The sequence below is a fragment of the Pongo abelii genome, chromosome 1, assembly GCF_028885655.2.
Source record: "Pongo abelii isolate AG06213 chromosome 1, NHGRI_mPonAbe1-v2.0_pri, whole genome shotgun sequence".
NCBI classification, from domain to species: domain Eukaryota; kingdom Metazoa; phylum Chordata; class Mammalia; order Primates; family Hominidae; genus Pongo; species Pongo abelii.
The window spans coordinates 138,447,858-138,474,966 of NC_071985.2; the positions used below are offsets into that span (position 1 = coordinate 138,447,858).

The 27,109-nt window shown below is 40.8% G+C and overlaps 2 protein-coding genes across 6 annotated transcripts in view; one reads left to right on the forward strand and one right to left on the reverse strand.

Annotated features, from left to right (window-relative positions):
* Nucleotides 1–211: 211 nt before the first annotated feature.
* Nucleotides 212–12,643, forward strand: F3 (coagulation factor III, tissue factor). The gene is given in 6 exon segments (NM_001132691.1): nt 212–431; nt 1,601–1,712; nt 5,783–5,982; nt 8,712–8,890; nt 9,500–9,659; nt 11,378–12,643. Coding segments are annotated over 6 exon segments (888 nt in total). The 5' UTR covers nt 212–331; the 3' UTR covers nt 11,515–12,643.
* Nucleotides 12,644–23,306: 10,663 nt separating this feature from the next.
* Nucleotides 23,307–27,109, reverse strand: part of ABCD3 (ATP binding cassette subfamily D member 3) — a 96,765-nt gene continuing 92,962 nt past the window's right edge. For 4 of the 5 annotated variants that reach the window (XM_009247621.4, XM_024245735.3, XM_024245706.3 and 1 more), the window contains 2 exons: nt 26,773–26,829; nt 23,307–24,917 (listed from right to left, as the gene is read on the reverse strand). In XM_009247621.4, coding sequence (XP_009245896.1) covers nt 24,840–24,917; nt 26,773–26,829 — 135 coding nt within the window. In that variant the 3' untranslated portion in view covers nt 23,307–24,839. 5 annotated transcript variants of the gene reach the window in all.

Below are 27,109 nucleotides of genomic sequence, written 5' to 3' on the forward strand. Positions count from 1 at the left end.
AGTCACCCCTTGCAGGGTCCCGGAGTTTCCTACCGGGAGGAGGCGGGGCAGGGGTGTGGACTCGCCGGGGGCCGCCCACCGCGACGGCAAGTGACCCGGGCCGGGGGCGGGGAGTCGGGAGGAGCGGCGTGGGCGGGCGCCGGGGGCGGGCAGAGGCGCGGGAGAGCGCGCCGCGGGCCCTTTATAGCGCGCGGGGCACCGGCTCCCCAAGACTCCGGGCTCCCCGCACCCCCTCGCACTCCCTCTGGCCGGCCACGGGCCCCTGCAGCCCAACCTCCCCAGCCCCCCGGGCGCCACGGAACCCGCTTGATCTCGCCCCCAACTCGTAGACATGGAGACCCCTGCCTGGCCCCGCGTCCCGCGCCCCGAGACCGCCGTCGCTTGGACGCTCCTGCTCGGCTGGGTCTTCGCCCAGGTGGCCGGCGCTTCAGGTGAGTGGCACCAGCCCCTGGAAGCCCGGGGCGCGCCACATGCAGGAGGGAGGGGACAGTCCTGGCTGGCAGCGGGCTCGCCCTGGTTCCCCGGGGCGCCCATGTTGTCCCCCGAGCCTACGGGACTCGGCTGCGCCCACCCAGCCGGGCTTGAATGAACCGAGTCCCTCGGGCGCCGGCGGGAGTTGCAGGGAGGGAGTTGGCGCCCCAGACCCCGCTGCCCCTTCCGCTGGAGAGTTTTGCTCGGGGTGTCCGAGTAATTGGACTGTTGTTGCATAAGCGGACTTTTGGCTCCCGCTTTAACTCTGGGGAAAGGGCTTCCCAGTGAGTTGTGACCTTCAATATAATAGGACTTGGACCTGCGCCTGCACGTGTTGGCGTGCAGAGGTTTGGATATTATCTTTCATTATATGTGCATCTTCCCTTAATAAAGAGCGTCCCTGGTCTTTTTCTGGCCATCTTTGTTCTAGGTTTGGGTAGAGGCAGTCCAAAAGGGCTGGATTGCTGCTTAGATTGGAGCAGGTACAACGTTGTGCGTGCCCCGTATTTCTACGCGGTGTTCGGGACGGCGTAGAGACTGGGACCTGCTGCGTACTGGCAAAGCAGACCTTCATAATAAATTATCCTGATCCAATACAGCCGACGGTGTGACAGGCCACACGTCCACGTGGGTCTCTGTGGAAGTTTCAGTGTAGAGACATTTCAGATAAAAGTGGAAAAAGTGAAGTTTGGCTTTTTTCATTTGTGTGCAGTCCTAACTCTTGTCACACGTGTGGGATTTGCCTTTTTTCCATAACTTACTGAAAACCCTTCCTGGCGGGCTGAACCTGACTCTTCCTGAGCTGAGTCCTGGACTGGCACACTGATGGCTCTGGGCTCTTCCCGGTCAAGTTATAACAAGGCTTTGCCCATGAATAATTTCAAACGAAAATGTCAAGATCCTTGCCGGTGTCCTGGGATTACAAAGTGAATCTTGTCATGAAGAAATTCTAGGTCTAGAAAAAATTTGAAGATTCTTTTTCTCTTGATAATTCACTAATGAAGCTTTTGTGGTTGAAAAATAAAAAGTGAGGTTTATGGTGATGTCAGGTGGGAAGGTGTTTTATACATCAATACATTCGAGTGCTCTGAAGTGCATGTAATAATAGCTGTTTCTCTGTTGTTTAAAGGCACTACAAATACTGTGGCAGCATATAATTTAACTTGGAAATCAACTAATTTCAAGACAATTTTGGAGTGGGAACCCAAACCCCTCAATCAAGTCTACACTGTTCAAATAAGGTAAGCTGGGTACAGAAAAAGAAAATTAAGGTCTTTGATGTTTCTACTCTCCTATGCTGAACACGAATGTCTTTAAAGCTGATTACTGGATGAAATTATTGACAAAGAAGAAGGGATTCTTGGCAATCCGCTGGCCGATGTCATACTCTGTTAGGCCTGCAACATTTCCAGACCTTAAACTGATAGAACATTTTAATTGTTTTAATTGTTTTTGGAAATGATGGGAGAGTTCCTAAGTGGAGTATAAACTGTGGAGAGGTGAACCATCTTGAATAGGCACTGAAGTGTGCTTTGGGTCATGATAGATTATTAATCTCATCTAAACATTGATGTCTTTTTCTATTGCTGTCTAGACTGTGAACAATGTCTAACACCTTAGGGAAGAGGTGGGGAGGAATCCCAATGTATACATTGCCCTTAAGCAGTGTTTGATTCATTCATCTTTGGACTCCATGAATCGAAATTTGGTAGAATACATGATCTTAGTGGAGGAGGCCAAATGTGTGACTCACTGAGCCTGGCAGAGCAGAAATACTCTGCTGTCTGCACCCTCTGGGTCTGGGGTGGCTCTGCTTCTTGGTGCCTCGACTCTGACTGGCAGCTGTCCCCAGGAGGCGATAATTCAGCATATTCAATCTAAGGGTTATGTCTTCCTTGATGGTTTTCATCATATTCTTGGCAAGTTTTTGGTTTTTGAAATGTTCTAAGAGGCTTGGTAGAGATCTTATGAAATAGAGAATAGCTGCTGTGGAAATTATTTTAATGCTAATTACATAAAGGTACAAAAGTAGCACCAGCTAAAATGAAAGGTATTTTGCCGTTCTGTTTTGTTTTAGCTTGTGCCAGGCCTTTTACAGCATTAGGAATGCAACTTCTAGATAACGATGCATCTTTGAAGTGAATGTTCTTGTTTTTCAAAATGAACTTCATGACAGCAGTTGCCAAACCAGCAAGGAGAACTTGCATGCATACGTGCATGCATGTGTGGATATGTATGGGGTTGCGGGGAGAGAAAGATGAAGGAATTTCATAACCTGAAATAATGATTACAGTTCTGGTCAAACTTGTCAATTCAGATTTTACCAATTGAGAATTAGTAAGTAATTTCTCTGATACAGGCCTGAAGTTTACCTTAGTAAACACTTTACTTCTATATGGTAAAAATTATATTTTGGGAGGAATGTTTACCTCCTAAATATATTCAATCTAATATTTGAGGGATACATGGGAATGTATTTATGATTCATCTGTTTTTTAAACATAAGCCTTTGTTAACTGTAAGTTCTTGAACTTTATAAGGCCGCTGTTATTCAAATGAGCACAGCTCCTGATCTGCAAACATCAGAGCGCAGGGCTACAACTTGGGGGATGCCAGCCGACTCAGGGTGGTCCTGTGGACTGGACAATCTCTTGCTGCTGTGCCGGAGGGCCTGGGAGCTTTTCCGTCAGCCTCTGCCTGAGGTGTGCACTCTTCTCCTGCCCACCCCAGGAATAAATGAGATTCCTGGTTAAAAAGGACCAGAGCAGTCATTTTACAGTTGAGGAAACTGTTGCTCTGAGAATTGAGGGATTTATTCATGACTACACTGATGGTGAGAGCCCATGTCAGGTCTGGAACCAAAGTCTACCCAGTATCCACATACCACCACCCCCCAGGTGGCTCTGCCACAGTCTGACAGGAGGCCCCAAAGTGGGAGGAAGAAGGAAAGTCTTGCCCACTGCACCTCCTCAGTTGGCCTTCCTCCCTGCCTGTTTTCCCTCCCTACAGTTAGCCTCTGAAGCAGCTGCCCCTCTTCCCTCCCCACTGCTCTCACTGCTGCAGCCTGGCTCCAGCCGCAGGACACTACTGCTGTGCAGAAGCCCCTACTTGGAGCTCCAACTGCATTTTTCACCTTTGCTAACAGTTTTCAGTGGTGGTTGGGAAATGTTATTGGCTTAAGCCTTAGCACAAACCATCACCGGTGATATTCATTCCATGGAAATGTTCTGAATTCTAGAGCTGAATTTACAAAGCTTCTGGAAAACAACCTGCAAGCAAATTAGTGACTGAATTTTTTAGTTAACTCAAAATTCCAAATCAGAGGGTTTTGCAATGCCTGGAAGAACCTTGGAGGCTTTTAAAGTGTTAATGCTATTAATGGCATTCAGAGGGATTTTCTACAGAATTGTCCCTTCATTACCTGTTTATACAGTTTTACTACTTACCATGGCACTGTATAAATCCTTGTGCTAAATTTTGCTATAGAGTATGTGGTCCCTGCTGTGAGCTGGGAGGAACCAAATACTGTATCTCTATTGTACATAGAAAGCCCTAGGAGACTTTCTCCTGTTATCTGAACGACTATTTGCTATAGTGATAAAAAGGAAACAGCATAGTCTCATTTGCTTTTTGAAATGGAAATGATAAAACACATTTTGGTCATTCTGGAACAAAATAGCCTCTCTACTTTTATCACATAAAATTAAATAGAAACCAAAATATTTCAATATCAATCTTTGTGCACTTTAGGATAAAGAATGTGTTTACCCAAATCCTTTTGGCCTGGTTACTTAGTTCAGATTTTGAAAGAAAATGTATTTATGGCTTTTATGTGTGAATTTAGACAATGGAATCCACATGGTGCCTCATTTTCCCCGAGATTATGTATTAATTCAACCTGTAAATGCAAACCATCTAATAGTCAGCAAGACCCTATAGCCCTGCTGCTTAATGGGGGTGCACAAGGGCACGCACCCCTCATACCAGGCAGACTGTGTTCATATTAACAGCATCATGGAGGAACTCATGCTGGGGGACAGGGGAGGGAGATGTAAATGCTCAGCAGGGAGATCTGGAGATTCCTGGAGCAGGTGGAGTTGGGACCTGGCCTTGAACGATGGGTCTGGCTCTGGCAGTCAATAATACCAAAGGGAAGAGCAGCATAACTGTCACTTTCCATGGGACAGAAGTGTGTGAATCAAGTTGCAGTGACACTTCACCTATTTATTATTTTGGTCATTTAGAAGAATTTCATTGTCAGTAGAAGTCCTTTAAATCATTTCCCCTTCAATGACGTCTCACAAAAGAACGATCTGTCTTTAGCTTTTTAGTCTCAGACTTTATTAGACAGGTACTACCTGTACTGTTATTCTATAATCTTTGTTGGGATGGATTCACATCTTGCAAAAGCAAGGGAGGCATGTAGTATAATGGGGCAAACAGACCCAGCTCTGCCACTCGTTAGGTATGTGACCTTCTGCAAGTTGCTTAGTGCCTGTGAGCTTCAATGTCCTCATGGATAAGAAAGATCCAACACCTTCTTGGAAGGATTATATCAAATGAAGTAACACGAGTAAAGGGTCCAGTAGAACACCTGACATATAGTGGAGTCAATGAATGATTAATAATAGCGTTAATAGTGCTCATGAGAGAATATGTGTATAACATGTTATTACATAGACTCGCTATATAGACTCTATTCTACATAGAATATAGAACATTATATAACAAACAACTATAATAAGTAGACTGTAGTAAACAACCTCACTTTGTCTCAGTTGCCTCATTTTGATGGAAATCTGCTCTTTCTCTCCTGTTAGCATGACAGAGCATCTACATTCTAAGAAACATATTTAACAAAATGGTTAAGAGTACAGATCCAAGAGTCAAATAGCTGTCTGGTTCAAAGTCCAGCTGTGTGATTTTGAGCTAGTCACCCAGTCTCACTTCGTCTCACTTGCCTTATTTGTAAAAACAAGGCAAATTACAGAGCCATCCCCTGGGTTGCTATGAGGACTCAAACGTGCATCCCAAGTGCTCAGTGTTGCTAGGTATGATGGCTCACACCTGTACATTCAGCACTTTGGTAGGCTGAAGCAGAAGGATAAGCCTGGGCAACATAGCAAGACCCCATCTCTACAAAACAATTTTTTTTAAAAAAGCAAAGTGCTCAGCACAGTAACTGCATCATTAGGGTTGATTGTAGGGCTCCTGATGTTAGCACAGAACACCACAGCCAGGAAGCAGTCTATCTTGTTGGGTGCAAATTGTAACATTCCATTTATTTTTCTTCCTTCTTTTCTTTCTTTAGCACTAAGACAGGAGATTGGAAAAGCAAATGCTTTTACACAGCAGACACAGAGTGTGACCTCACCGACGAGATTGTGAAGGATGTGAAGCAGACGTACTTGGCACGGGTCTTCTCCTACCCGGCAGGGAATGTGGGGAGCACCGGTTCTGCTGGGGAGCCTCTGTATGAGAACTCCCCAGAGTTCACACCTTACCTGGAGAGTAAGTGGCTTGGGATGTAATACCGTTCATTCTTGTTGGAAACATCTGAACATTCTTGTGATCTTGTGCCTTTAGTGACTACTAAATTAAAAATATTTATTCTTTTTTTCTCAGAAACTGGTATGTATCACAGCCCTCTTCACACATTCCAGCTCTTCACACATTCCAGATGTGGTAGGAGGTTCACAGAATGTGAACTTTGGAGCTGATGACAGTGTCATCAAGTAACTTTCTCCCCCAGTCTCTCCCCAGACCCTGTTACTGTCCTCAGTAACCAGCTGACTGTGTGTTGGGAGAGGGCGGGCCAAGGAAGGGGGTAGGGATAGGAAATCCACCAAGGCCAGGATTTTAGCTTTTCCCTATATATAGATCATGTATCCTGATTTTTCTTTCGCATTATCAGACCAAAAATCCCAGTTGAGGATTTTTCCCAAATGGTCATAAATTGATGAGGAAAGTCTATGGTTTCCCTCTGAGCCCATAATTAGCCTAATTATGCTGACCTTTTCTAATCAGTTGGCCATGATTTGAGTTCCATGATGTGCCAGCACCTGCCCAGCCATCTGCCTGTCACCCTCGTTCTGGTTTTGGAAGGTGGAATACTTTCCTCCTCAGCCTTTGCCCCTGTAAGCTGGCTCTAGGAGCCAGTAAAAGAATGAAGAGAATTCCTGTCAAGTAGGAGATTTAAATTCTTTTGCCGCAACTGTGGCTCTGAGCTAGGCATTTTGGATAAATGCATATAGCACATTGAGTAGAGTGAAATTAGCTTCTCTTGTAAGGCCAGCTGGTTAGAATGAAGATGTTGTGTGAGTGTTAGGCCCAGCGAGAGAGAACAGTTTCTCAAGGTAGTAATGGTGAGGAGAAGGGGTGGACGGACAACCAACCAACCATCCTCCTCTGGTATCTACTTTGAGGGTTGAAATAGGGGGTCTGACCCCAGGCAAATGTGGCTGCCTTCCCAGAGCCCCCATTTGCAAGACCCTCCAGATCCCCAGGTGCTTCTGCTTGTGTCTTTTGTGGCACCAGGCAAGAATGTAGCAGCGTCAGCAGCCCCTCTGGTGACTGTGGCGTGGTTGACATTCATTTCCCCCCTAATTAATGGCATCCTCATGATTCTCTTTTATATTAATAGTTCTTGAGTTTTTTTGTAAGCTACTTCAAATCCTTTGTTGGTGCAAGATAGAAAATATTTTATGTGTTTGTTTTGCATGTGCACACAATATTTGGTCTGTGAATTGATGTTTGTTTTCCTGTCATTTAACCAAAGCACATGAGATAATTGAGCCATTGCAGAGACCCAGTGGTTAAATCCGGCTTCTCGAGGTACCAAGGACATTTCCTGGGCTTTCTCACAGCCCTACATATTTTTGAACCTAAAATATCGTAGTTTATGCTACCGCCCTGTTCAATATAGTAGCCACTAGCCACATGTGGCTGTTGACCACTTGAAATATGGCTAATGCTGTAAGTATAAAGTATACATTGGAATTTAAGAAGTGTAGAATATCTCAAAACTTTTTCATATTGATTACATGTTAAAATGATTATATTCCAGATATATGCAGTTGACTCAAGCAATGCATGGCTGAGAGGCACTGACTCCCTGTGCAGTTGAAAATCCGAGTATAACTTGACTCCCCAAAAACTTAACTACTAATAGCCTACCTATTAGTTGACTGTTGACTGGAGGCTTACCAATAAGATAGACAGTCAATTAACACACATTTTGTATGTTGCGTGTATTATATACTGTATTCTTACAATAAAGTAAGCTAGAGGAAAGAAAATGTTATTAAGAAAATTATAAGGAAAAGAGGCTGGGCATGGTGGCTCACACCTGTAATCTCAGCACTTTGGGATGCTAAGGCGGGTGGATCACTTGAGGTCAGGAGTTCAAGACCAGCCAGGCCAACATGGTGAAACCCCATCTCTACTAAAAATACAAAAATTAGCCGGGCGTGGTTGTGGGTGCCTGTAATCCCAGCTACTCGGGAGGCTGAGGCAGGAGAATCACTTCAACCCAGGTGGAGGAGGTTGCAGTGAACTGAGATTGCGCCACTGCACTCTGGCCTGGGTGGCAGAGCGAGACTCTGTCTAAAAAAGAAAGAAAAAGGAAGAAAGAAAGAGAGAGAGAGAGGAAGGAAGGAAGGAAGGAAGAAAGGAAGGAAGGAAAGAATTATAAGGAAGAGAAAATATATTTACTATTGAGTAAGTGGAAGTGGATCATCATGAAGGTGTTCATCCTCCTTATCTTCATGTTGAGTAGGCTGAGGAGGAGGAGGAGGAGGAAGAGCAGGGGCCATGGCAGGAGAAGAGATGGAGGAAGTAGGAGGAGGCAGGCACACTTGGTGTAACTTTTATTGAAAAAAATTTGCATACAAGTGGATCCACAGAGTTCCAACCCATGTTGTTCAGGGGTCAACTGTCTTTGGTTAAATAAAATATATTATTAAAATTAATTTCACGTGTTCCTTTTTACTTTTTCTAATGTGACTACTAGAAAACTTAAAATGACATCTGAGGCTCCATTGTCTTCCCCTTGGGCCAGCACTGCCACAGAACGTCTTAGGATTCAGCTCCAGGCCGCCACGCCTGCTTCTCTCAGGGAGCTGGTTCTGTGCACATGTTTTATATGAGAGATAATTAAGTTGTCAATTGTGATAATGAAACAGGATTTGACTTTGTACAGAATTCTTTGGTTCCAACCAAGCTCATTTCCTTTGTTTCAGCAAACCTCGGACAGCCAACAATTCAGAGTTTTGAACAAGTGGGAACAAAAGTGAATGTGACCGTACAAGATGAACGGACTTTAGTCAGAAGGAACAACACTTTCCTAAGCCTCCGGGATGTTTTTGGCAAGGACTTAATTTATACACTTTATTATTGGAAATCTTCAAGTTCGGGAAAGGTGAGCATTTTTTCATTTGTTTTTATGACCTGTTTTAAATTGTGAATACTTGGGTTTTACAGCCTATTTCTTCCCCAATTCAAAAATAGCAGAACAGGGTTGTTGAGAAGGTGGTGGAGTAGAAAGGGGGAGCGCCCACTGTGGGGAGGGGTGGACAATAGGCCTGGTCCTACCTGTGACTCTGCACTACCTTGTGACTCTGGGCAGGGCCCCCTCGGAGACCCAGGTTCCTCAGCCAACCGGCTGGATCAGGTCATCTCTAAAGGTCCTGCCACGCTCACATTTCTCCCTCTATTGAGGATCCCAGGCACAAAATTTGTTTTGGTTCAATGCATAATACTCCCTTCCTTTTTCTTTTACTGCAGATATCTTCTAAAGGGGCTCAATAGGGTTCAATATGCCTAAATTGGATCTTCTCAGTCTTGGAAAAGGCATTTTTAGCAGTGATCAAGGGAAACTGATTAGCGAAGTCACTTCTAATCCTTCACGTGTCAGCTATGTTCGTGTAGGCTTTGCTTAGAACCTAGGTTTTTACTTCCACAGTGACTTAATAAAGGGGAAAAATTTGACTCTGAGCCCAGATGAATTAAGAACTCTATCTTTTTACAGAAAACAGCCAAAACAAACACTAATGAGTTTTTGATTGATGTGGATAAAGGAGAAAACTACTGTTTCAGTGTTCAAGCAGTGATTCCCTCCCGAACAGCTAACCGGAAGAGTACAGACAGCCCCGTGGAGTGTATGGGCCACAAGAAAGGGGAATTCAGAGGTGAGTGGCTCTGCCAGCCATTTGCCTGGGGGTATGGGTGCCTTCTGGAGGAGTAGCTCCACCCTCAGGGCTGGGATATACTTCTTTGGTTAAATATTCAGGAAAACAAACTGCCTAGAGGTTTTTTTGTTGTTGTTTGTTTGTTTTGGTTTTGATTTTGCTTTTGGTACTCTTAAGATTTTGGACATTCAGAAATGTTTCTGTGTTGATTATGCCCTTGTATTAGTAAGTGTTTTCTTGAGCACCTACCGTGTGCTAAGCCCTCTGCTGGGCACTGGATACACAAACTATGTTTAGGATTTAGCATCAAGTCACAGATTTCCCTGGGCATTTTTTCATGCTTAAATTCTAATTCTGGGGGTGGCTTCTGGACCAGCTGCAGCAGGACACAGTAGACATTCGTGAGTACCCACTGTGGGCTGTCGCCACAGAGGCTATAGAGTCTAACCCATCAAGGGAAGAGATTGAATATATCAAATATACCCACATGCATGCATGTGTGCATATGGCTGACACGTGTGTGTACATGCATGTGCATATGTTGGGAGCTCAGGCACATTGTACGAGGAACGGTCCCTAACCGGAAGTGCTGTGGGCCTTCAGACTCTTGCAGGAAGCTGCAAGCCTGTGTGTCTCACTCCACGCCTTACAGGGAAAGTATTCTGAGTACTTTCAGTGAAGAAAAGAGTCAGGGGATATAAACGATGGCTTACGCTGGGTGTGGTGGCTCACACCTGTAGTCCCAGCACTTTGGGAGGCCCAGGCAGGCAAATCACTTGAGGTCAGGAGTTAGGGACAGCCTGGCCAACATGGTAAAACCCCATCTCTACTAAAAATACAAAAAGTAGCTGGGTGTGGTTGCACATGTCTGTAGTCCCAGCTACTCGGGAGGTTGAGGCAGGAGAATTGCTTGAACCTGGGAGGCGGAGGCTGAAGTGAGCTGAGATTGCACCACTGTACTCCAGCCTGGGTGACAGAGTGAGACTCCATCTCAAAAAAAAAAAAGAAAGAACAAAAAAAAGAAATGATGGCTTAGCTCCATGTGAAGATGATATTTGAACATTTTAAAACACTTTAAATAAACTGTTCTCTCCTGTTTATTGCCACTGACAGGAGAGGTTTCTCTTTACCTCTGGTCCTGCACCCCTCTGAGCCATCCTACCCACAGCCTTCAGTCATCATCCTAAAGCCTAGCTCTAATTCCACTGCCTCTCCTTTTGTGCACACACACTTCTCTGCTTCCCTAGCCCTTCTCTATCTTGGAGAGGCATTTCAAATGCCACTTCCACCAGAAAGCCTTCCTACTACACCAACTAGTTACTATCTCTTCTTCACCCGAATCCTGGTAGCACTTTGGATCTCCCACTTTGCACTTAGGGTTCACCTTCTGCTATAATCATTGCCATCAATCTCAGCATCATTTTTAGGCACTTCTTTCCAGCCGTTGTTCTTACCTCCAGCTACATATCTTTTCTGGACTGTGCATTATTCAGTTTATTAAATGCCCATTAAATGTGTTTAGCCATTGTCAATTACTCTGAAACGTTCAGGGTTTGACAAATTCTTTCCTAATCTAAGTGTGGTGGAAAGAGTGGAAGAAAGAAATTTCAAATTGCACAAAAATAGGATGGTGTAATTTGGGGTTATGCCCTCAATTTTGCCCACTGATAAATGGGATTTGAGCTCTCCGAGTTGACTAGGTGCCCTTTATTTTTCAGAAATATTCTACATCATTGGAGCTGTGGTATTTGCGGTCATCATCCTTGTCATCATCCTGGCTATATCTCTACACAAGTGTAGAAAGGCAGGAGTGGGGCAGAGCTGGAAGGAGAACTCCCCGTTGAATGTCGCATAAAGGAAGCACTGTTGGAGCTACTGCACTGTGACCGAGAACTTTTAAGAGGATAGAATACATGGAAACACAAATGAGTATTTCGGAGCATGAAGACCCTGGAGTTCAAAAAAGTTCTTGATATGACCTGTTATTACCATTAGCTTTCTGGTTTTGACATCAGCATTAGTCACTTTGAAATGTAACGAATGGTACTACAACCAATTCCAAGTTTTAATTTTTAACACTATGGCACCTTTTGCACATAACATGCTTTAGATTATATATTTCGCACTCAAGGAGTAACCAGGTCATCCAAGCAAAAACAAATGGGAAAATGTCTTAAAAAATCCTGGGTGGACTTTTGAAAAGCTTTTTTTTTTCTGTTTTTTTTTTTGAGACAGAATCTTGCTCTGTTGCCCAGGCTGGAGTGCAGTGGCCGCGACCTGGGCTCACTGCATCCTCCGCCTCTCGGGTTCAAGCCATTCTCTGCCTCAGCCTCCCAAGTAGCTGGGATTACAGGCGCGCACTACTACACCCAGCTAATTTTTGTATTTTTAGTAGAGATGGGGTTTCACCATCTTGGCCAGGCTGGTCTTGAATTCCTGACCTCTGGTGATCCACCTGCCTTGGCCTCCCAAAGTGCTAGTATTACGGGCATGAACCACCATGCCCAGCCGAAAATCTTTTGAGAGGCTGATTTCAATCCATGTAGGAAAGTAAAATGGAAATTGGGTGAATTTCTAGGACTTTTCTAACATATGTCTATAATATAGTGTTTAGGTTCTTTTTTTTTCAGGAATACATTTGGAAATTCAAAACAATTGGCAAACTTTGTATTAATGTGTTAAGTGCGGGAGACATTGGTATTCTGGGCACCTTCCTAATATGCTTTACAATCTGCACTTTAACTGACTTAAGTGGCATTAAACATTTGAGAGCTAACTATATTTTTATAAGACTACTATACAAACTACAGACTTTATGATTTAAGGTACTTAAAGCTTCTATGGTTGACATTGTATATATAATTTTTTTAAAAGGTTTTCTATATGGGGATTTTCTATTTATGTAGGTAATATTGTTCTATTTGTATATATTGAGATAATTTATTTAATATACTTTTATATAAATAAAGGTGACTGGGAATTGTTACTGTTGTACTTATTCTATCTTCCATTCATTATTTATGTATGGTTTGGTGTTTGTATTACCTCTACTACAGTAAATGACTGTAAAATTTGTCAGTGGCTTACAACAACGTATCTTTTTCACTTATAATACATTTTGGTGACTGTAGGCTGACTGCATCTCTTCTCAATGTCTTCTCATTCTAGGATGCAAACCAGTGGAGAAGCCCCTAATTAGATCAGGGCAGAGGGAAAAACAAAAAACTGGTGGAAACCGGCAATCACAGCTTCAAGCCTTAAGCCCATCTCCTACACTTCTGCTCTGTACGTGCCCATTGTCACTTCTGTTCACATGCTACTGTCCCAAACAAGTGACCAAGCCTGATAATACCTTGTCTACTGGAGTCACCGCAAGGCACATGACAGGGGGCAGGGATGTCGTCTTACAGGGAGGGGAAAAGATAATGCTCTCTACTGCGGACTTGGAGAGATTTCTTCCCATTGGCAGTAGTTTGACTAATTGGAGATGAGAAAAAAAGAAACATTCTTGGGATGATTGTATTGAAAGAAAATTAGGTAAAAGGACAATATAGGATAGGGAGAGATATAAGTGGAATGAGATCTCTAGTCCATTAAAAGCAAGCTAGATTGAGAGCTCTTGGAGGGCAGGGACTGGGCCTAGCTCATGGTTTACAGCTCTTGAGGGTGACTGCACAGTGGACTCAGTCAGTCATGGCTGAGTTGAGTTGGCTTTATTATCTCTAGAATGTAGTTCTCCATTCAAATGCAAAACACCCTTATTCTCTCAACTGTAGTGAAAGAGGATTCTAACTAGAGATGAAAAAGGTTCTTGGCACCTACTGGGCCACAAAACTGCTTTTGCTTCCCACTGTGGAAGGGGGCACTGTTATAATCTAGGAAAAACATCCAGATGGCACACCTACTCAGAAGTGGTTCCACAAAGAAATTGAGCAAGCATTCAGATGAGCAGCCTCAGCTCACTATCTAGCTGTTAATAAATTTTAAGTCCATTTTGTTCCTTTGCACCAAAGAAATTGAACATTGTCAATAAAATTCCAAACATGAACTGTTTTATGTAACACCACATCCTAAGGAAGAATGCCTGAAACAAACCTTTGATGTCCTCATAAAAATGATAGCCATTTTGGAGAAATTGTGGTTGGTTTATTTGGTTGATTTTGTTTATTATTACTTTTTTTTTTTGCCATCAACACAGAGGCTGGAGAGGCTGAATCTTGCACTGTTGTAGTGTTTTGTTATACCAGAGAAAAGGGATGTATTTGCAGCAGAGTCAACAAAAAAGAAACTGGCATGGGGGCACGTCCTCAAAGAAGGTGCTGCAACCATTATCTCAAATTCCTGCTCACATGGGGCTACCTGGGACAAAGAGCTTAGTGCATTACAGGAGGAGGCAGAACAAGCTACAGCAGAAGGTGCCTATCCAGATATTTCCCTGCCAGGATTAATTATAGCATTATGTAATTTCTTGGCCTCATTATCTAAGGAATTTGAATTATTCCACTAAGGAAAATACTGGCAGATTGAAAACAGGTCTGGGTACTAAAGAGGAATCTGGCTGATCACAAGGAAGGGATTCATTATAGACTGGAATGAGGCTGAACTGCAATAATCAGAAAGCTTCCACACAGCAAATGTTAACCACTCCCTACTTTGCCACATCCCTCTGAATTGCTGAGACCTAACAGCCGATACTAAAAATCAGCACTGTGATTGACACTGGGGCAGAAACCACACCAAAGACTGTTGGCTGCAATCCAGAAACTGTTGCCCTCCAGTGGACCAAATTATACTCCATTACTTGGCCAGTAATGTACCCCATAGAGCTAATTGTTAGTTAACCAAACTATCATGCATTCTTTGTTTTTGTTGTTTTGTTTTGTTTTGTGAGACAGAGTCTGACTTTGTCACCAGGCTGGAGTGCAGTGGTGAGATCTCGGCTCACTGCAACCTCTGCCTCCCAGGTTCAAGCGATTCTTGTGCCTCAGCCTTCTGAGTAGCTGGGATTACAGGTGTGAGCCACCATGCCTGGCTAATTTTTGTATTTTTAGTAGAGATAGGGTTTTGCCATGTTGGCCAGGCTGGTCTCAAACTCCTGACTTCAAGTGATTCACCCACCTCAGCCTCCCAAAGTGCTGAGATTATAGGCGTGAGCCACCGTGCCCAGCCCTTTCATGCGTTCTAAAGATATTTTTCCAATCTTAAATTATTAACTGAATTTGGCTTACATATAAGAAACTAATACTCATGAAATCCAAAGACATTTTAGCTTAGTTTCAGCTGATGGCTTATAATCTAAGGAACTGCCCCTTAAACAATTATCTCTATTCATCAAATGGTGAATAAACTCATCCCCAAATGCTCTTTTTACCTGTTCTAGGACATGTATACTTAATTGTGTGATTTTCCTCCAATAGTTGCTTGGAAGGTTTATTACTGTTATGACATCCTCCGACTTTTGTTCAGATACTTAGAATGAATGCTTATGCTCTCCTTTCCCACAGCCCTTGCTTTTTGACTGTGATCTAGGTGATTCCAGCTTTGCCAGTCAGCACATTCCTTCTTCATGGCTGCAAAAATTGGTTTAGAGGTAGGCATGTGACCTAACCAAGCCTAAGAGGAGTGTATATCAAGGCTTTTTCTGGGAATGGCAGGATGCTCTTTCTTGATGAACATAATGAAGAGATGTAGCCACAAGAGCTGCTGGCAGCAGTCTTGAGACCACAAAGGGAGCCAGCTTTACATGGAGCTGACATATTGGAGAGCAGTGCAGAGCAATTGTAAAAAGTGAAGTCTTTGCTTTTCATTCCTTTGGCAAGACCTTTGAATTTCACATTTGTTTCACATGTGTTTGTAATCACTCTTTGAGATATGTTATAGATGACTGCTCAAAAAAAAAAAAGAAAAAAGAAGTGAAGTCTTTGGTGACAGCACCAAGCTGCTAGAGCAAGCCTTGCTCAAAGTCCCAACCCATGGACTTTTCACTGGACATTATCTGACTAATTGTTTAAGTGAGCTGAGTGAAGTTTTCTGTTCCTTGCAGTCAAAAGCACCCTATCATGCTGTATAAGCACTGGCCATCAAATATAAACACAAAGAGAAGGTGCCTAGAGTGTGAACTTATAGTGTAAGATAACATTTCATTTTCATGCCTTTTCAATTACGTAATGACACTGCCCCCTAAAATTATCCCTTCATTCCAGCCATATAAATCTCTCCTATATTATTTGATCATTCCTAGCAGAAGATAAACACCCTGTATTATTTTCTACCTTATAAAAAACAAATTTCCTGTGATCCCTGGAATCCCTCATCTGGATTTTCTCCTTAACTTCCTATTCCCTCTTGGACATCATCTTCTTTCCAACTTCTAAATATTGGATTAACTTAGTGCTTGAACTAAGATAATTAGTTCTCATTAGTTCTCCCATTCTCTACCAATAATCACTCTCTAGGTAATATATTCAAGTCCATGGCTCTATTATCGAGCTCTATCATGCCAGAGGCCCATAATATCTAGATGCTGATGACTCCCAAATACATGTCACAGCCCCCAACCTCTTTTCTGAACTCCAGAGCTGCACTGTTGATCCAAATACTTACACAAACTCTCTCCTTGGATAGCTAACAGGCATCTTAATCTCAACACATGCAAAGAGAATCTTTAATTTCTCCCAAACCCAAAACCTGTTTCTCCCCTAGTCTTTCCCATTTTAAGAAACAGCCACCATTGGCTCAGGCCAAAACTTCTTGGTGTTATCATTGACTTATCTTTCTTCTCCCATGCCACATTCAATCATCAGCAAAGCCTACTATCTCTACCTTTAAAATACACCCCAATTCCAAGGGTCACCTCCTCTGCTCTCCCTCTACTTCAAGCCAATCTCCTCTCTCACTGGAAGACTGCAATAGCCTCCTGGCTAGCCTCCTGTTCCCACAGTTGCTCCCCTACAGTCTATTTTCCTCGCAACATCTAAGTAACCCTTTTACAAGTAATAAATAATGTTTTAATGGGTATTGCTGTCAACTCTATGCTCATAGGGTTCTATGAGCAATTTTATAATGTGTCAATTTGGCTAATCTGGAACTATGTTTCCCAGAGTTATGGTCCCTGTACGGTTCTAGATTATAGTTAACCGAAAGAGATATCTTCACAAGATTTGGACAGGAGAAGTGAAGTGGCAGCCATTTGGTCATCATGGTTAGAGGTGGCGAGAGACAAATGTAGGGATGCTCCCAGATTCTAGCTTGCCCTGGATATCCCTGAGTCTGTGACTCTATTTCTAACTCATTTCTCATTCTGCTGACCATTAGGGACCCCAGGCCCCACACTGGATCTAGAGCAATCTTCCACCAGCTCTCCTTCACCAGCTCTCTCTCAGAGTCCAAGAAGGAAATGACCATATTCTGTGGGGATCCACAAAGGCTTCAAAGAGGTGGATGTGAAGGAAGGAATGATCCTTCCTTCTACAGACCCGCCGGCTTCCAGAGAAGAGCACTCAATGGATGAGGACCAAAAGGCTGTTCAGCGCTGGCCAGTGCATGCACCAGGAGCCTCTTGTCCAGCCCTTCACTGTTTAGTGCAACTTCCTACTCCAGAGCCACGAGACTTCATGACTTCCCATACACGAGGCCCCATAGTGGTACAAATAGAAGAACAGAGTCCACAGACACAATAGTAGTATTTTTCATTTTTCTAACATGTGATTTTTTTATTTAGGCTTCCTTTCCACCAGATGATAGAAACCATCCAAAGCAATTTGGTGATTCCCTCTGGGTTACCTACCTTTCCACTGGAGTTGTGTTCAAGTGCACATCCCGCCACCACTGTAACTGCCCTCTAGATCCCTCAACTTCCCCTCTAACCTCTCCCTCCAGCTTGGAAAGTCCTTTTCAAGTCTGAGAGTGGCAGGCTGGGGTAGGGAAGCCTCTGTCCTACTTGTTGCCATGTTCTCTTTTAAATCTGTGGTCTATGAACTAGTCCTGCTATTCACACTGTCCTGAACCAGAGGAGAATCCACTTTTCTCTGCTTTCAGCTGCCATATCCCTTCCAGAGACAGTGATCACAGAACTACTGAGCTAACTAAATGGGGAAAAGGGTCAAGGATCAAAACACAGACCTGGGTAAAAACACAGATGGATAATTCTTTTTTTTTTTTTTTGAGACGGAGTCCCACTTTGTTGCCGAGACTGGAGTGCGGTGGAGGGATCTTGGCTCACTGCAACCTCCGCCTCCCAGGTTCAAGCGATTCTCCTGCCTCAGCCTCCCGAGTAGCTGGGAATACAGGCATGTGCCACCGCGCTCGGCTTTTTTGTAAAAAAAAAAAAAAATGGGGTTTCACCATGTTGGCCAGGCCGGTCTTGAACACCTGACCTCAAATGATCCGCCCCCCTCGGCCTCCGAAAGTGTTGGGATTATGGGCGTGAGCCACTACGCCCAGCCATAGATGGATATTTCAAAGGACACCATTTCACCATTCCAACTAATGAAAGGATTTAAAAATCATTCACATTAAAGTGTCAATGATTCATAATATTTTACCAAGAGTCATACTCTTAAAATGAAAAAAAAAAATGAGAGTAAAGGTAGAATTTTACTCATCAGCTGTTGTGAGGGGATTTGGTGGGAAGGTGGAGGAGCCTTTTTTTCTCCTAAATCCAGACACATGCTCGTCTGCCATTCTATAGCAGACCCCTGTGCCTTTCTGACATCTCCCTTATCCTGCTACACTTTGCTCCATGCCTGGGGGCCCAATTGTCCACATTTATTTTTAATATTCTTTTTTTAAGCCAGACTATTTCTTTTTAAAGAAAAGCTATCTGCATGGTGGCAAAGATTAAATCTTGTGTGCATATCTGATTCTCTGAAGAAATTTTGTTCATTTTCTTGAATGCATCGAAACCATTGCTTTATTCCACTGTTAGTTTAATCCGATGGTTCCCAAAGTATAGTCCCAAGACCAGCAGCATTTGTGTCACCTGAGAACGTGGTAGCAATGCAAATTCTTGACCTTGACTGCCGACTTACCAAATTAGCAATCTATGTTTTAACAAGAAGCCCTTCAAGTGATTCTAATGCCCACTAAAGTTTGAGAACCACTGGCTTGATCTATTAATGACCGGGATCAGCAAAACGTGTTTACTATTTACTGCAGAGAGGCTGGAAATAGTCACAGACCCAAATGGCGCTTCCCAGGCCTTGGAGAAATCAGAATGCAACCTGCTCTGAAGCCAAAACAAATTAAGAATACATAGAGCATAGACAAGATTCTCCATCTGTAGACTGCACACTCCCTATAAAGTTTGTTATATATGAGTCTGTTAGGATTTTTCCGGTTGCAAGGAACAGAAACTCAAGACAGCTTAAGCAAAAATGGGAAACCTATTTTTTCAGGTGAGCTCATTGGTCTAAGATCTTTAGCCCCTTTTCACTTAAATCCTATGATTATACATTATTAAAGCATCAATAATACTTTAAAATCACTGTATTTCTGGGTGAAATGAAAATTAAAAATTCAGGAATTTTGAAACCGAGAAGCTGAAATTCATCTTGAATATATACAATTTAATAAACCTTAAAAATAGGGATCTAAAGGAGTTGTAAGAAAAAATTTGACATGACAATCTTTACCCAGCCTGATTTTCAAAAACCAACCAAAAAACTATGCTCCATTTGCAAAGCAATTTGTCTTCTCCAAGCATATTTCAGGCCGGAGAATAAGAGATGTAACAGACACTCACAGGGGCAGGAAATGCTTTTTCCCTTGCATATATTAACATCATCTGGGACGGGAAGCATCCTTTACAACTAAGATTGTGGCGCCATCTTGAGTTCCTGAGAAGGATAGATAACTTGACTGAAATGTTCACAGACTGGATTATAAAAGAACTAAAGGAACTGTAAATAAAATCCAAAATATCTGTAGGTGATTAAGCATGAAGGAACATGAAAGGGAAGCCTGAATAAATGAACCCAGAGAATATTCTGCAGATTTCTGCAACTCTACCTGTGATGGCCTCTCTAGTCCATAGCCAGAGCTCCCACCCCAGATCCTGCTACTTCAACTGTGGTCTGGGACAACAACTTTAGCATCACTTGAAAGCTAGTTAAAAATCGAGATTCTTGGGCCCAATCCCAGACCTAATGAATGATAATCTGCATTTTCCAGGTAGTTTGTATGCACACTGAAGTCTGAGAAACTGCTCTCTATGCCTTCCTTCACAAACAGGGTAGAGGAGGTGGGATGGAAAAGGGAGACAGACACCCCACCAATGGATAGGACTGCACAGTCTTGATAAGACGCCATGTATTAAAACTTAAATATCAGCAAGTTATGAATACAAGCCATAAGGCAGAGTAGTGATCATATTAAAAATACTACACGTTTTTCAAAGACAATAATTTGAGGACCTCTGTCTTAATCCACAGCTTCGTAAAGACCAAAAGCTTTCTTGCCTTGCTTACATTGATCATGCTCCTTGCTTCTACCAACTCAGCAAGACTGTAATGTTTCCTGGATCTCACCGAGGAGCTTTCCTCTCCTGGATTCCCACTGCATTCTTCCCACTTCCTTACTACACTCTAACTCTTACTACTGTACAAAAACGGTTGTCCACCCATTGTAGCCCCTTTTCTGGATTGTCATTTCCTTGGCAAGAACCATACTTACGCATTTGAATTCACTCGTTTGTTCAGTAATTTATTCTAATACTAAGCACCTACTACATGCCTGACACTATAGATTTGATTAAAATATGAAACATATAATCCCAACTTTTGTGGAGCTTATGTATTTGCAGAGTGAAATATCAATTACAATAGAACATAAATGTTATGATAAGGAAAGTAGGGTGTTTTGGGGAACTTACATGGAGCCACCTAACTTGGACCTGGAAGGGTTACCTACAGTCTCAGCTGAAGGACATAGAGTTAACGAGGCAGAGCGGGGGAAAGTTACAAAGTGTTCCAGGAAGAGGGCATGCCAGCATCATTAAAACATTATCTTGGTCATAGATAATGCCAAAAATAAATGTGTGTTTGACAAAATTTGGAGTTTTGTATTGCCTCAAGCATTCCAGTCACTTGGTAAATTGACTGGCTAATTAGAGTTTTACCAATTATCTTTTTAAAAAAGAGAGATAGCTTTCAAAGTATTGCCTATAACTATTTTTATTTAGAATAACTGCTACTTTTGAAAAGCATCTTCGAATCCAGATCCCAGAGCTTGCTATTCCACTCTAAGAACTAGCAAAAGGAGCTTTACCTGAGTTAACAGAAATTTCAAAGAAATTAAACATCATGGAATTAAACTTGTAAGCTGAACCCTTGTTAAGTCAGGAATGGTCTATAAGTAACACTCTAAAAATTGGGGTTGTCTATTTTCCCTTATTATTGTCAGTTTCTATGTTTAAGCCTATGCTATTAGGTAAATACAAATTAAGAAATGTTATACTGTTTGACTGACCTTTATCATTACGAAATGTCCCTCTTTATTTCCAGAAATGCTCACTGTCTTAGAGTCTAATTTGTCTGACATTAGAATCGTTATCTAATAAAAGATTCATATCCAGAATATAGAATATCTGGAATAGAACATCATTTAAAAGAGGGCCCAGAGACTAAATAGGCACCACAAAAAAGAGGACATCTAGATAGCCAATAAACATTAAATGAGTTCAACCTCATTAGTCATCAGGGAAATGCAAAATGAAACCACAATGATGGCTGAAGATACATTAACTAAAAATAAAAATCAAAAAAAGAACACTGGAAATACCAAATCTTTGCAAGGACTAAGAAGACCAGAATTCTTACACACTTATGGTGGCAGTGTAAAAACTGAACAACTTTGGCAGTGCCAAAGCTTTGAACACATTCCATTCCAGAAATGCACACACATGTGCACCCAAAGACATGCATAAGAGTATTTCTGTGAAGTGTTCCTAACAGCTCCAAAGAGAAAACAACCCAATGCCCATCAATGGAAAGAGGAATACATAGCCTATTCATATAGAGATGCTGCTGGTCTTACAATGGAGCTGCATCGCAATAAACTCACAGTAAGTCAAAAATACGTTAAGTCAAAAAATGCATTTAACATCCAGGTAAACCCATCATAAAGCTGAAAACTTGTAAGGTGAACCCTCTGTTAAGTCAGGGATGGTCTGCAATTAACCATTATACAGCAATGAAAGTGAAGGAACTATTGTCACACTTACCATGGATCAATCAGCCTTACAATACTGAGGGAAAGAAGCCATACACAGAAGGGTATCTAATATATATAAAGTCCAAAAACAGGCAAAACCAATTTATGTGACAGAAGTCAGGCGCTAATAATTGGAAGAGAACAAGAAGGAGCCTTTAGTGCTGTAACAATGTTCTATTTCATTTGGTGTTTGGGTGTGGTTATGAGTGTGTATGCTTTCTTATAAATTTATCAATGTTTTTGTACATATACTACAATAAAATGTTTACAAATTTAAAAAATGATTTAACTACATGAGGGGATGTGGCAGAAACAAAGGTGGTAGGGAATGTCTAAAATTGATAAATCAAGAAATAGCTATAAAGGCATATTGTTTAAAAAAATGAAATGCAATTACACCAACTAGAAGAGTTTAAAATCGTTGCTACTAAGGTTTGGAGGGGATTGCTTTTCAGTTTTTTTGGCACTTTCTTAAAGTGACATGCATATGTTATGTATATGGAAATGGTCAGAACATTCCAATTCTTCACAAAGGAAAAATCACTAATGTAGGTTTAAAAAAAAAGACAGCTTCCTGCAGCTAACAATGTCAAAGTCCATCTGTTAGAAGAAAATTCATTCTGCTTCTCAGCACAAATTATGATTTTAAACACCAAGTTTAAAAGTTAAAACTTTACATAAGGTAATGCCAGATGCTATCGTATCACCGGTTTTAAGCCAAATGTTAATCATTCAGAAAGGGGGGAAAGAGACAAATGCTAGATATATTTTATTCTATTAATGCAAAACAAACTACCATCGCTGTTTCATACTTATTTTCTCATTACATAAAAAGTAAAAACTTACTATGAGAACACGGTGATATGTCTTGGCATGCAGCGTGGTGCTCATGGATGAAAGTTCTTATTCTTTGGTTTATTCTTTGGATTAAACTACCATTTCCCAGTGCAGTTTCTGGAAGGTGTTAATAGGAATTATGTAGAAAAAGATGTTCCGTGGTCAATCATGTTTTTTAACCAATGGATTTCTTTATTGTGGGTCTTCTAAGAACCACTATTATGTTAATGTGATTCTCCAGAAGGATCTTCTTCTGTGCCTCAAATGGTGAGGCACTGTAATATTTGTTACATAAAAAAGAAAATAATTAAGAAAAAAAGCCCAAATTGTTGTTGTCGTTTTGATGGCAAGAATCATAACAAAAGCAATTATAAGGCAGCTAGGAGAATACTTCTATGGGTAGGTTTAAGGTAACCTAGAAATCCGAAAATCTGAAACTTTCCCATGCCTTAAAATCTTTTCCAAGATGAATAGTATCTTTTAAGGTCTCCTGGCTGGTAGCATTTGTCAGGTACACAGATATTACTGAACTTTTCTAAAAGAGAAATTCATTCAATTAAAAACCACACTTGGCAAAACTTTAAAAAAGAGACACTGTGCTAAAAGCATTTTCTGAATTTATTTTTGTGTTTTTCAAGTCAAGACTAAACTATGTATGTTTTCAAGTCAAGGCTGAATTATAAATGAACTTCTTAGTATTTAGATACCAGAATAAAAAGAACAAGCAAAGGTTGTATAGGATATCTGAGTTTTTCTTTTTTTTTAATCTGAACAGAAAATAAGTATACAAGTTCACTAAACAGAAGTGGTAAAAATTGAATGTTATGTATTATGGAATTCAGTACATCAGTTTACTTCGGTAGCCAGTGATTGTTATAGTTAATTCTGCAAAAAAACAAAACCAGTTATGCAGAAACAAGAGTATAAAATGCCCCTTTCTGAAGCTCAGTTTGAGAAACTGATTTCATATCTAGCTTATTGATTATACTCAGTTTCAATTCTCCCTGTGCAAATAATACATAAAGTCATTAATGATGGTTTGATGAACTGAAATAATCTTCTCTTAGGATTGTTCGACATAATAACCCAAATATAAAAAAGTTATTCAAGATTCACAGAGATAAAACAGTGCCTCGGAAACATAATTCACCCATGTATATATAATAATTTTAGAACATACTTTTTAAACATAAAATCACAGTCATAGACAGTGATAGCATTGCATACTCAGTGCATTATTTCATGTAGTGCCTTCCTATGGCTCATTTGGAGTTTAATACCAAATAACCACCACACTTCTAATGAATGGGCTTCTAACACACACAAATTTGTCTAATTCTCTAAAAAATCTAAAACTCTCATAAGACCTTGAGCCTGGCATGTTAAGGACTTTGTGTTTTAATATCCCAAACATTGGGAAGATTAGGTGTGATACGTCGTAACCCCTCCCTGTAAGCAAGACTGCACATATACTTTAAACAACTCAATACTGCAGACTGAGAGGGGTACATTTATCATTTAGTTAAGGAAAATCAAAATGGCTTTTCCTGGAGTCAAATGCACTCCAAGACACACACAAGGAATGAGTATTACTGTGGCAGCTAAAGAAATCTGCCACTGTATAATAAACGCTGTTATGCAATGATGTTATACATTTAAATAATACATTATGATTTGTTTCCAACTACCATAGGGCACAGGAAAATGAAACTGAAGACTATCTTGCTAGAACAGGACAAATGATGACCCAGTTTTAAATAGGGTTCTTCATTGAAGGAAAAGACAGAGCCATAAAAGTCCAATTAGCTGACTTCGAATGGTTTACATCCCAGGATGAATCAGGTTACAGTGATTGAAGCCCAATTTAATTTAGGCAGGTTTTTAACCACAAGAATAAGGACATTCTTAGTACATATTATTAATTAAACCAACATATACACAATTAGCAATATCCTATATAATATTAAATGTTTTAACAACTTGTTCTCCATTATTCTATATCTAGCTAATTTGTTGCTTTGTTTTTTTTTTTTTTAAAAAAACTAAGCTCAACTTTATTTTACAATGTACTTTGCCTTTCTAAGTATATTCTGTAATTATTTCACTGAAGCAGGTATAGTTCTCCAGATTTCTCTAAGAGCCAAACTCAACTGTATCTTCTGTTATCTGTTTGAATTCATAGTTGCCTCTGCCATCCATATGCAGGTAGTACTATGGGAAAGAAGAGGGAAAAAAAAGTCAGTAACTAAGAGTGAATATAGTACTGTCCTTTATGAAAAGTAAAATATAGACTTCCTCATTATTTTAAGGGAGCTAAATCTATAAGCATCCCACAAATTAGAATGCCTCCGTAACTCCATGACCAAGGATCTCAGCTACCAGTAGGTTAAACTGTGCTAAATGCAAGACTGTTCCACAGGTCAGTCAGTATTGTTTCCTGTAGCCTGATTTCCTAATCAGCTTGAAATCTCCAGCTTAAGGCTTTTTATTTGTTCTTAATTTAGTAGAGGGGAAAAAGAGCTATAAAAACTGCTTATATATCCTAACCTCTGAAGACACAACAGCAGTTACAAAGCCTTCTGTTTTTATTTAGTGGCTTATTTTCAGAAAGCTTTCTGAGTTTCCATTTTCTGTATTACTATTTCTTAGCCATCCTGGCCCCTCACATTCTAGTTGTGTTCCCCTCCTTCACATGATCACTGGCCTGATGATTATTTTGCTACTTGTCTATACCTCCAAAAGAAGAGGAAGGGTGAAACCCAAATGCTCTCAATTCCTCTCAATGTCCTATGGCTATAATACTTATGAACTTCCGAGAAAACACAAAGCCTTGGCTATATTTTAAATGGCTTTGATTTCTAGTTATTCAATTTCCTGTTCAGTTCACGAAAAATTGACAAGTTATAATATGCCATAAAATAATAAAAGCTATCTTCAAAAGTCACACAGTTATACAGAATTTCACTGAATTTTATTAAGCACTTTCATATAGGCTACCTGTCTAATTTTCATGGTAATCTAAGAGATAGGCAGGTAAGGCTCAATAACTTCATTATACAAAGGAAGCAACTGAGGCTAGAAACATTGGTGCCTGAACCCAGGCTCTCTGACTTCAAATCCTATGCTCTTCATTTTATCACTTGTAGACTATCATCTACATCCTAAAGTTCTTGAAGGTAAAAACTGTAATTAATTTGCATCCCTCATGACACTCAGCTCAGTATCTGGCAAAAAAAGGTCCTTAATCAGGTATGTATTTTGTGGAACAAGATACCTTTACCATTATTCCAATTTTTCTCAAACCCTTGCTTTTACCTAAAATTTCTATATCATTTAGGAAGGAAAACAAGGAAAAAGGAAGGAAAGAAGAGAAGAAAGGAAAGAGAGAAGGGAGAAAGACAGAAAGGAAAGAAGAAAAGAAAGGAAGGAAGAAAGGAAGGGAGGGAGGGAGGAGGAAAGAAAATAAAGAGAATTAAACTGGGTTTACTTTCAGGTTTTGAGCATTTCACATTAAGAGTTGAAAAGAACTGACAATAGTGAGAATGGCACTACTGAAGCATCAGAATAATACTCGTGCACCAATGTAAGCCTCATTTGAATATCTTTGTAAATTATAGTGACTACCTAATGAATCCTACTTACTGCAGTACATTGATAAACATAGCTGATGTTATTCAATCTTCCCCCTTGTAGTCCTGACCTCTATTAAAAATGCCCCTAAATTTTTTGCCATCTAATTCTTCTTAAGACTTTTTCTCCTCTGTCACTGCTGGATAAGAAAAGTTTACTTCACCATATTTGTGATAAGACTATGCAAAGTTTAGTCATTACTATTAACAGATAAGAGTCGCTTATAGAACTGGAGAAAAACTGTTACACCATTGCTTTCAAAACTGACAACTATAATATTTAAGAAAATCCTATTTTATAAAACAAAACCACCTTTTATCCTTAAGACATATGTTTAAGGGAATACAAACCATAAAATCTAAAACCATATTAACCTGAATTCATATTTTAAAGAAAATAAAATTTCACTGTACCATTCAATGAAAGAAATACAAACCTCATGATGTTTCCAAAGAGATTTCCTATGAGACACAGTGAAGAGAGTGATGCCGACCTAATACAAAGAAAATGATTTAGGTTTAATCAGTAACAGAGTCACAAATTAAACTAGTCCATATACTTTAAGCTGTTAAGAGGACTGTCTTCAGTGACTAAAGTTAAAAAGCAATGTCAATGAGAAAAAATTTACAACTGGATGCAAAATGTTTATAGCAATGGAAAGTACTGGCCATCAACCACATAATAAAAACTACCAGGTACTGGCATCTTTTAAGTGTATTATTTTCTTTTGGGCAAAAAACGTATCTTCTATCATGTCTCCTATTTTATTGTGA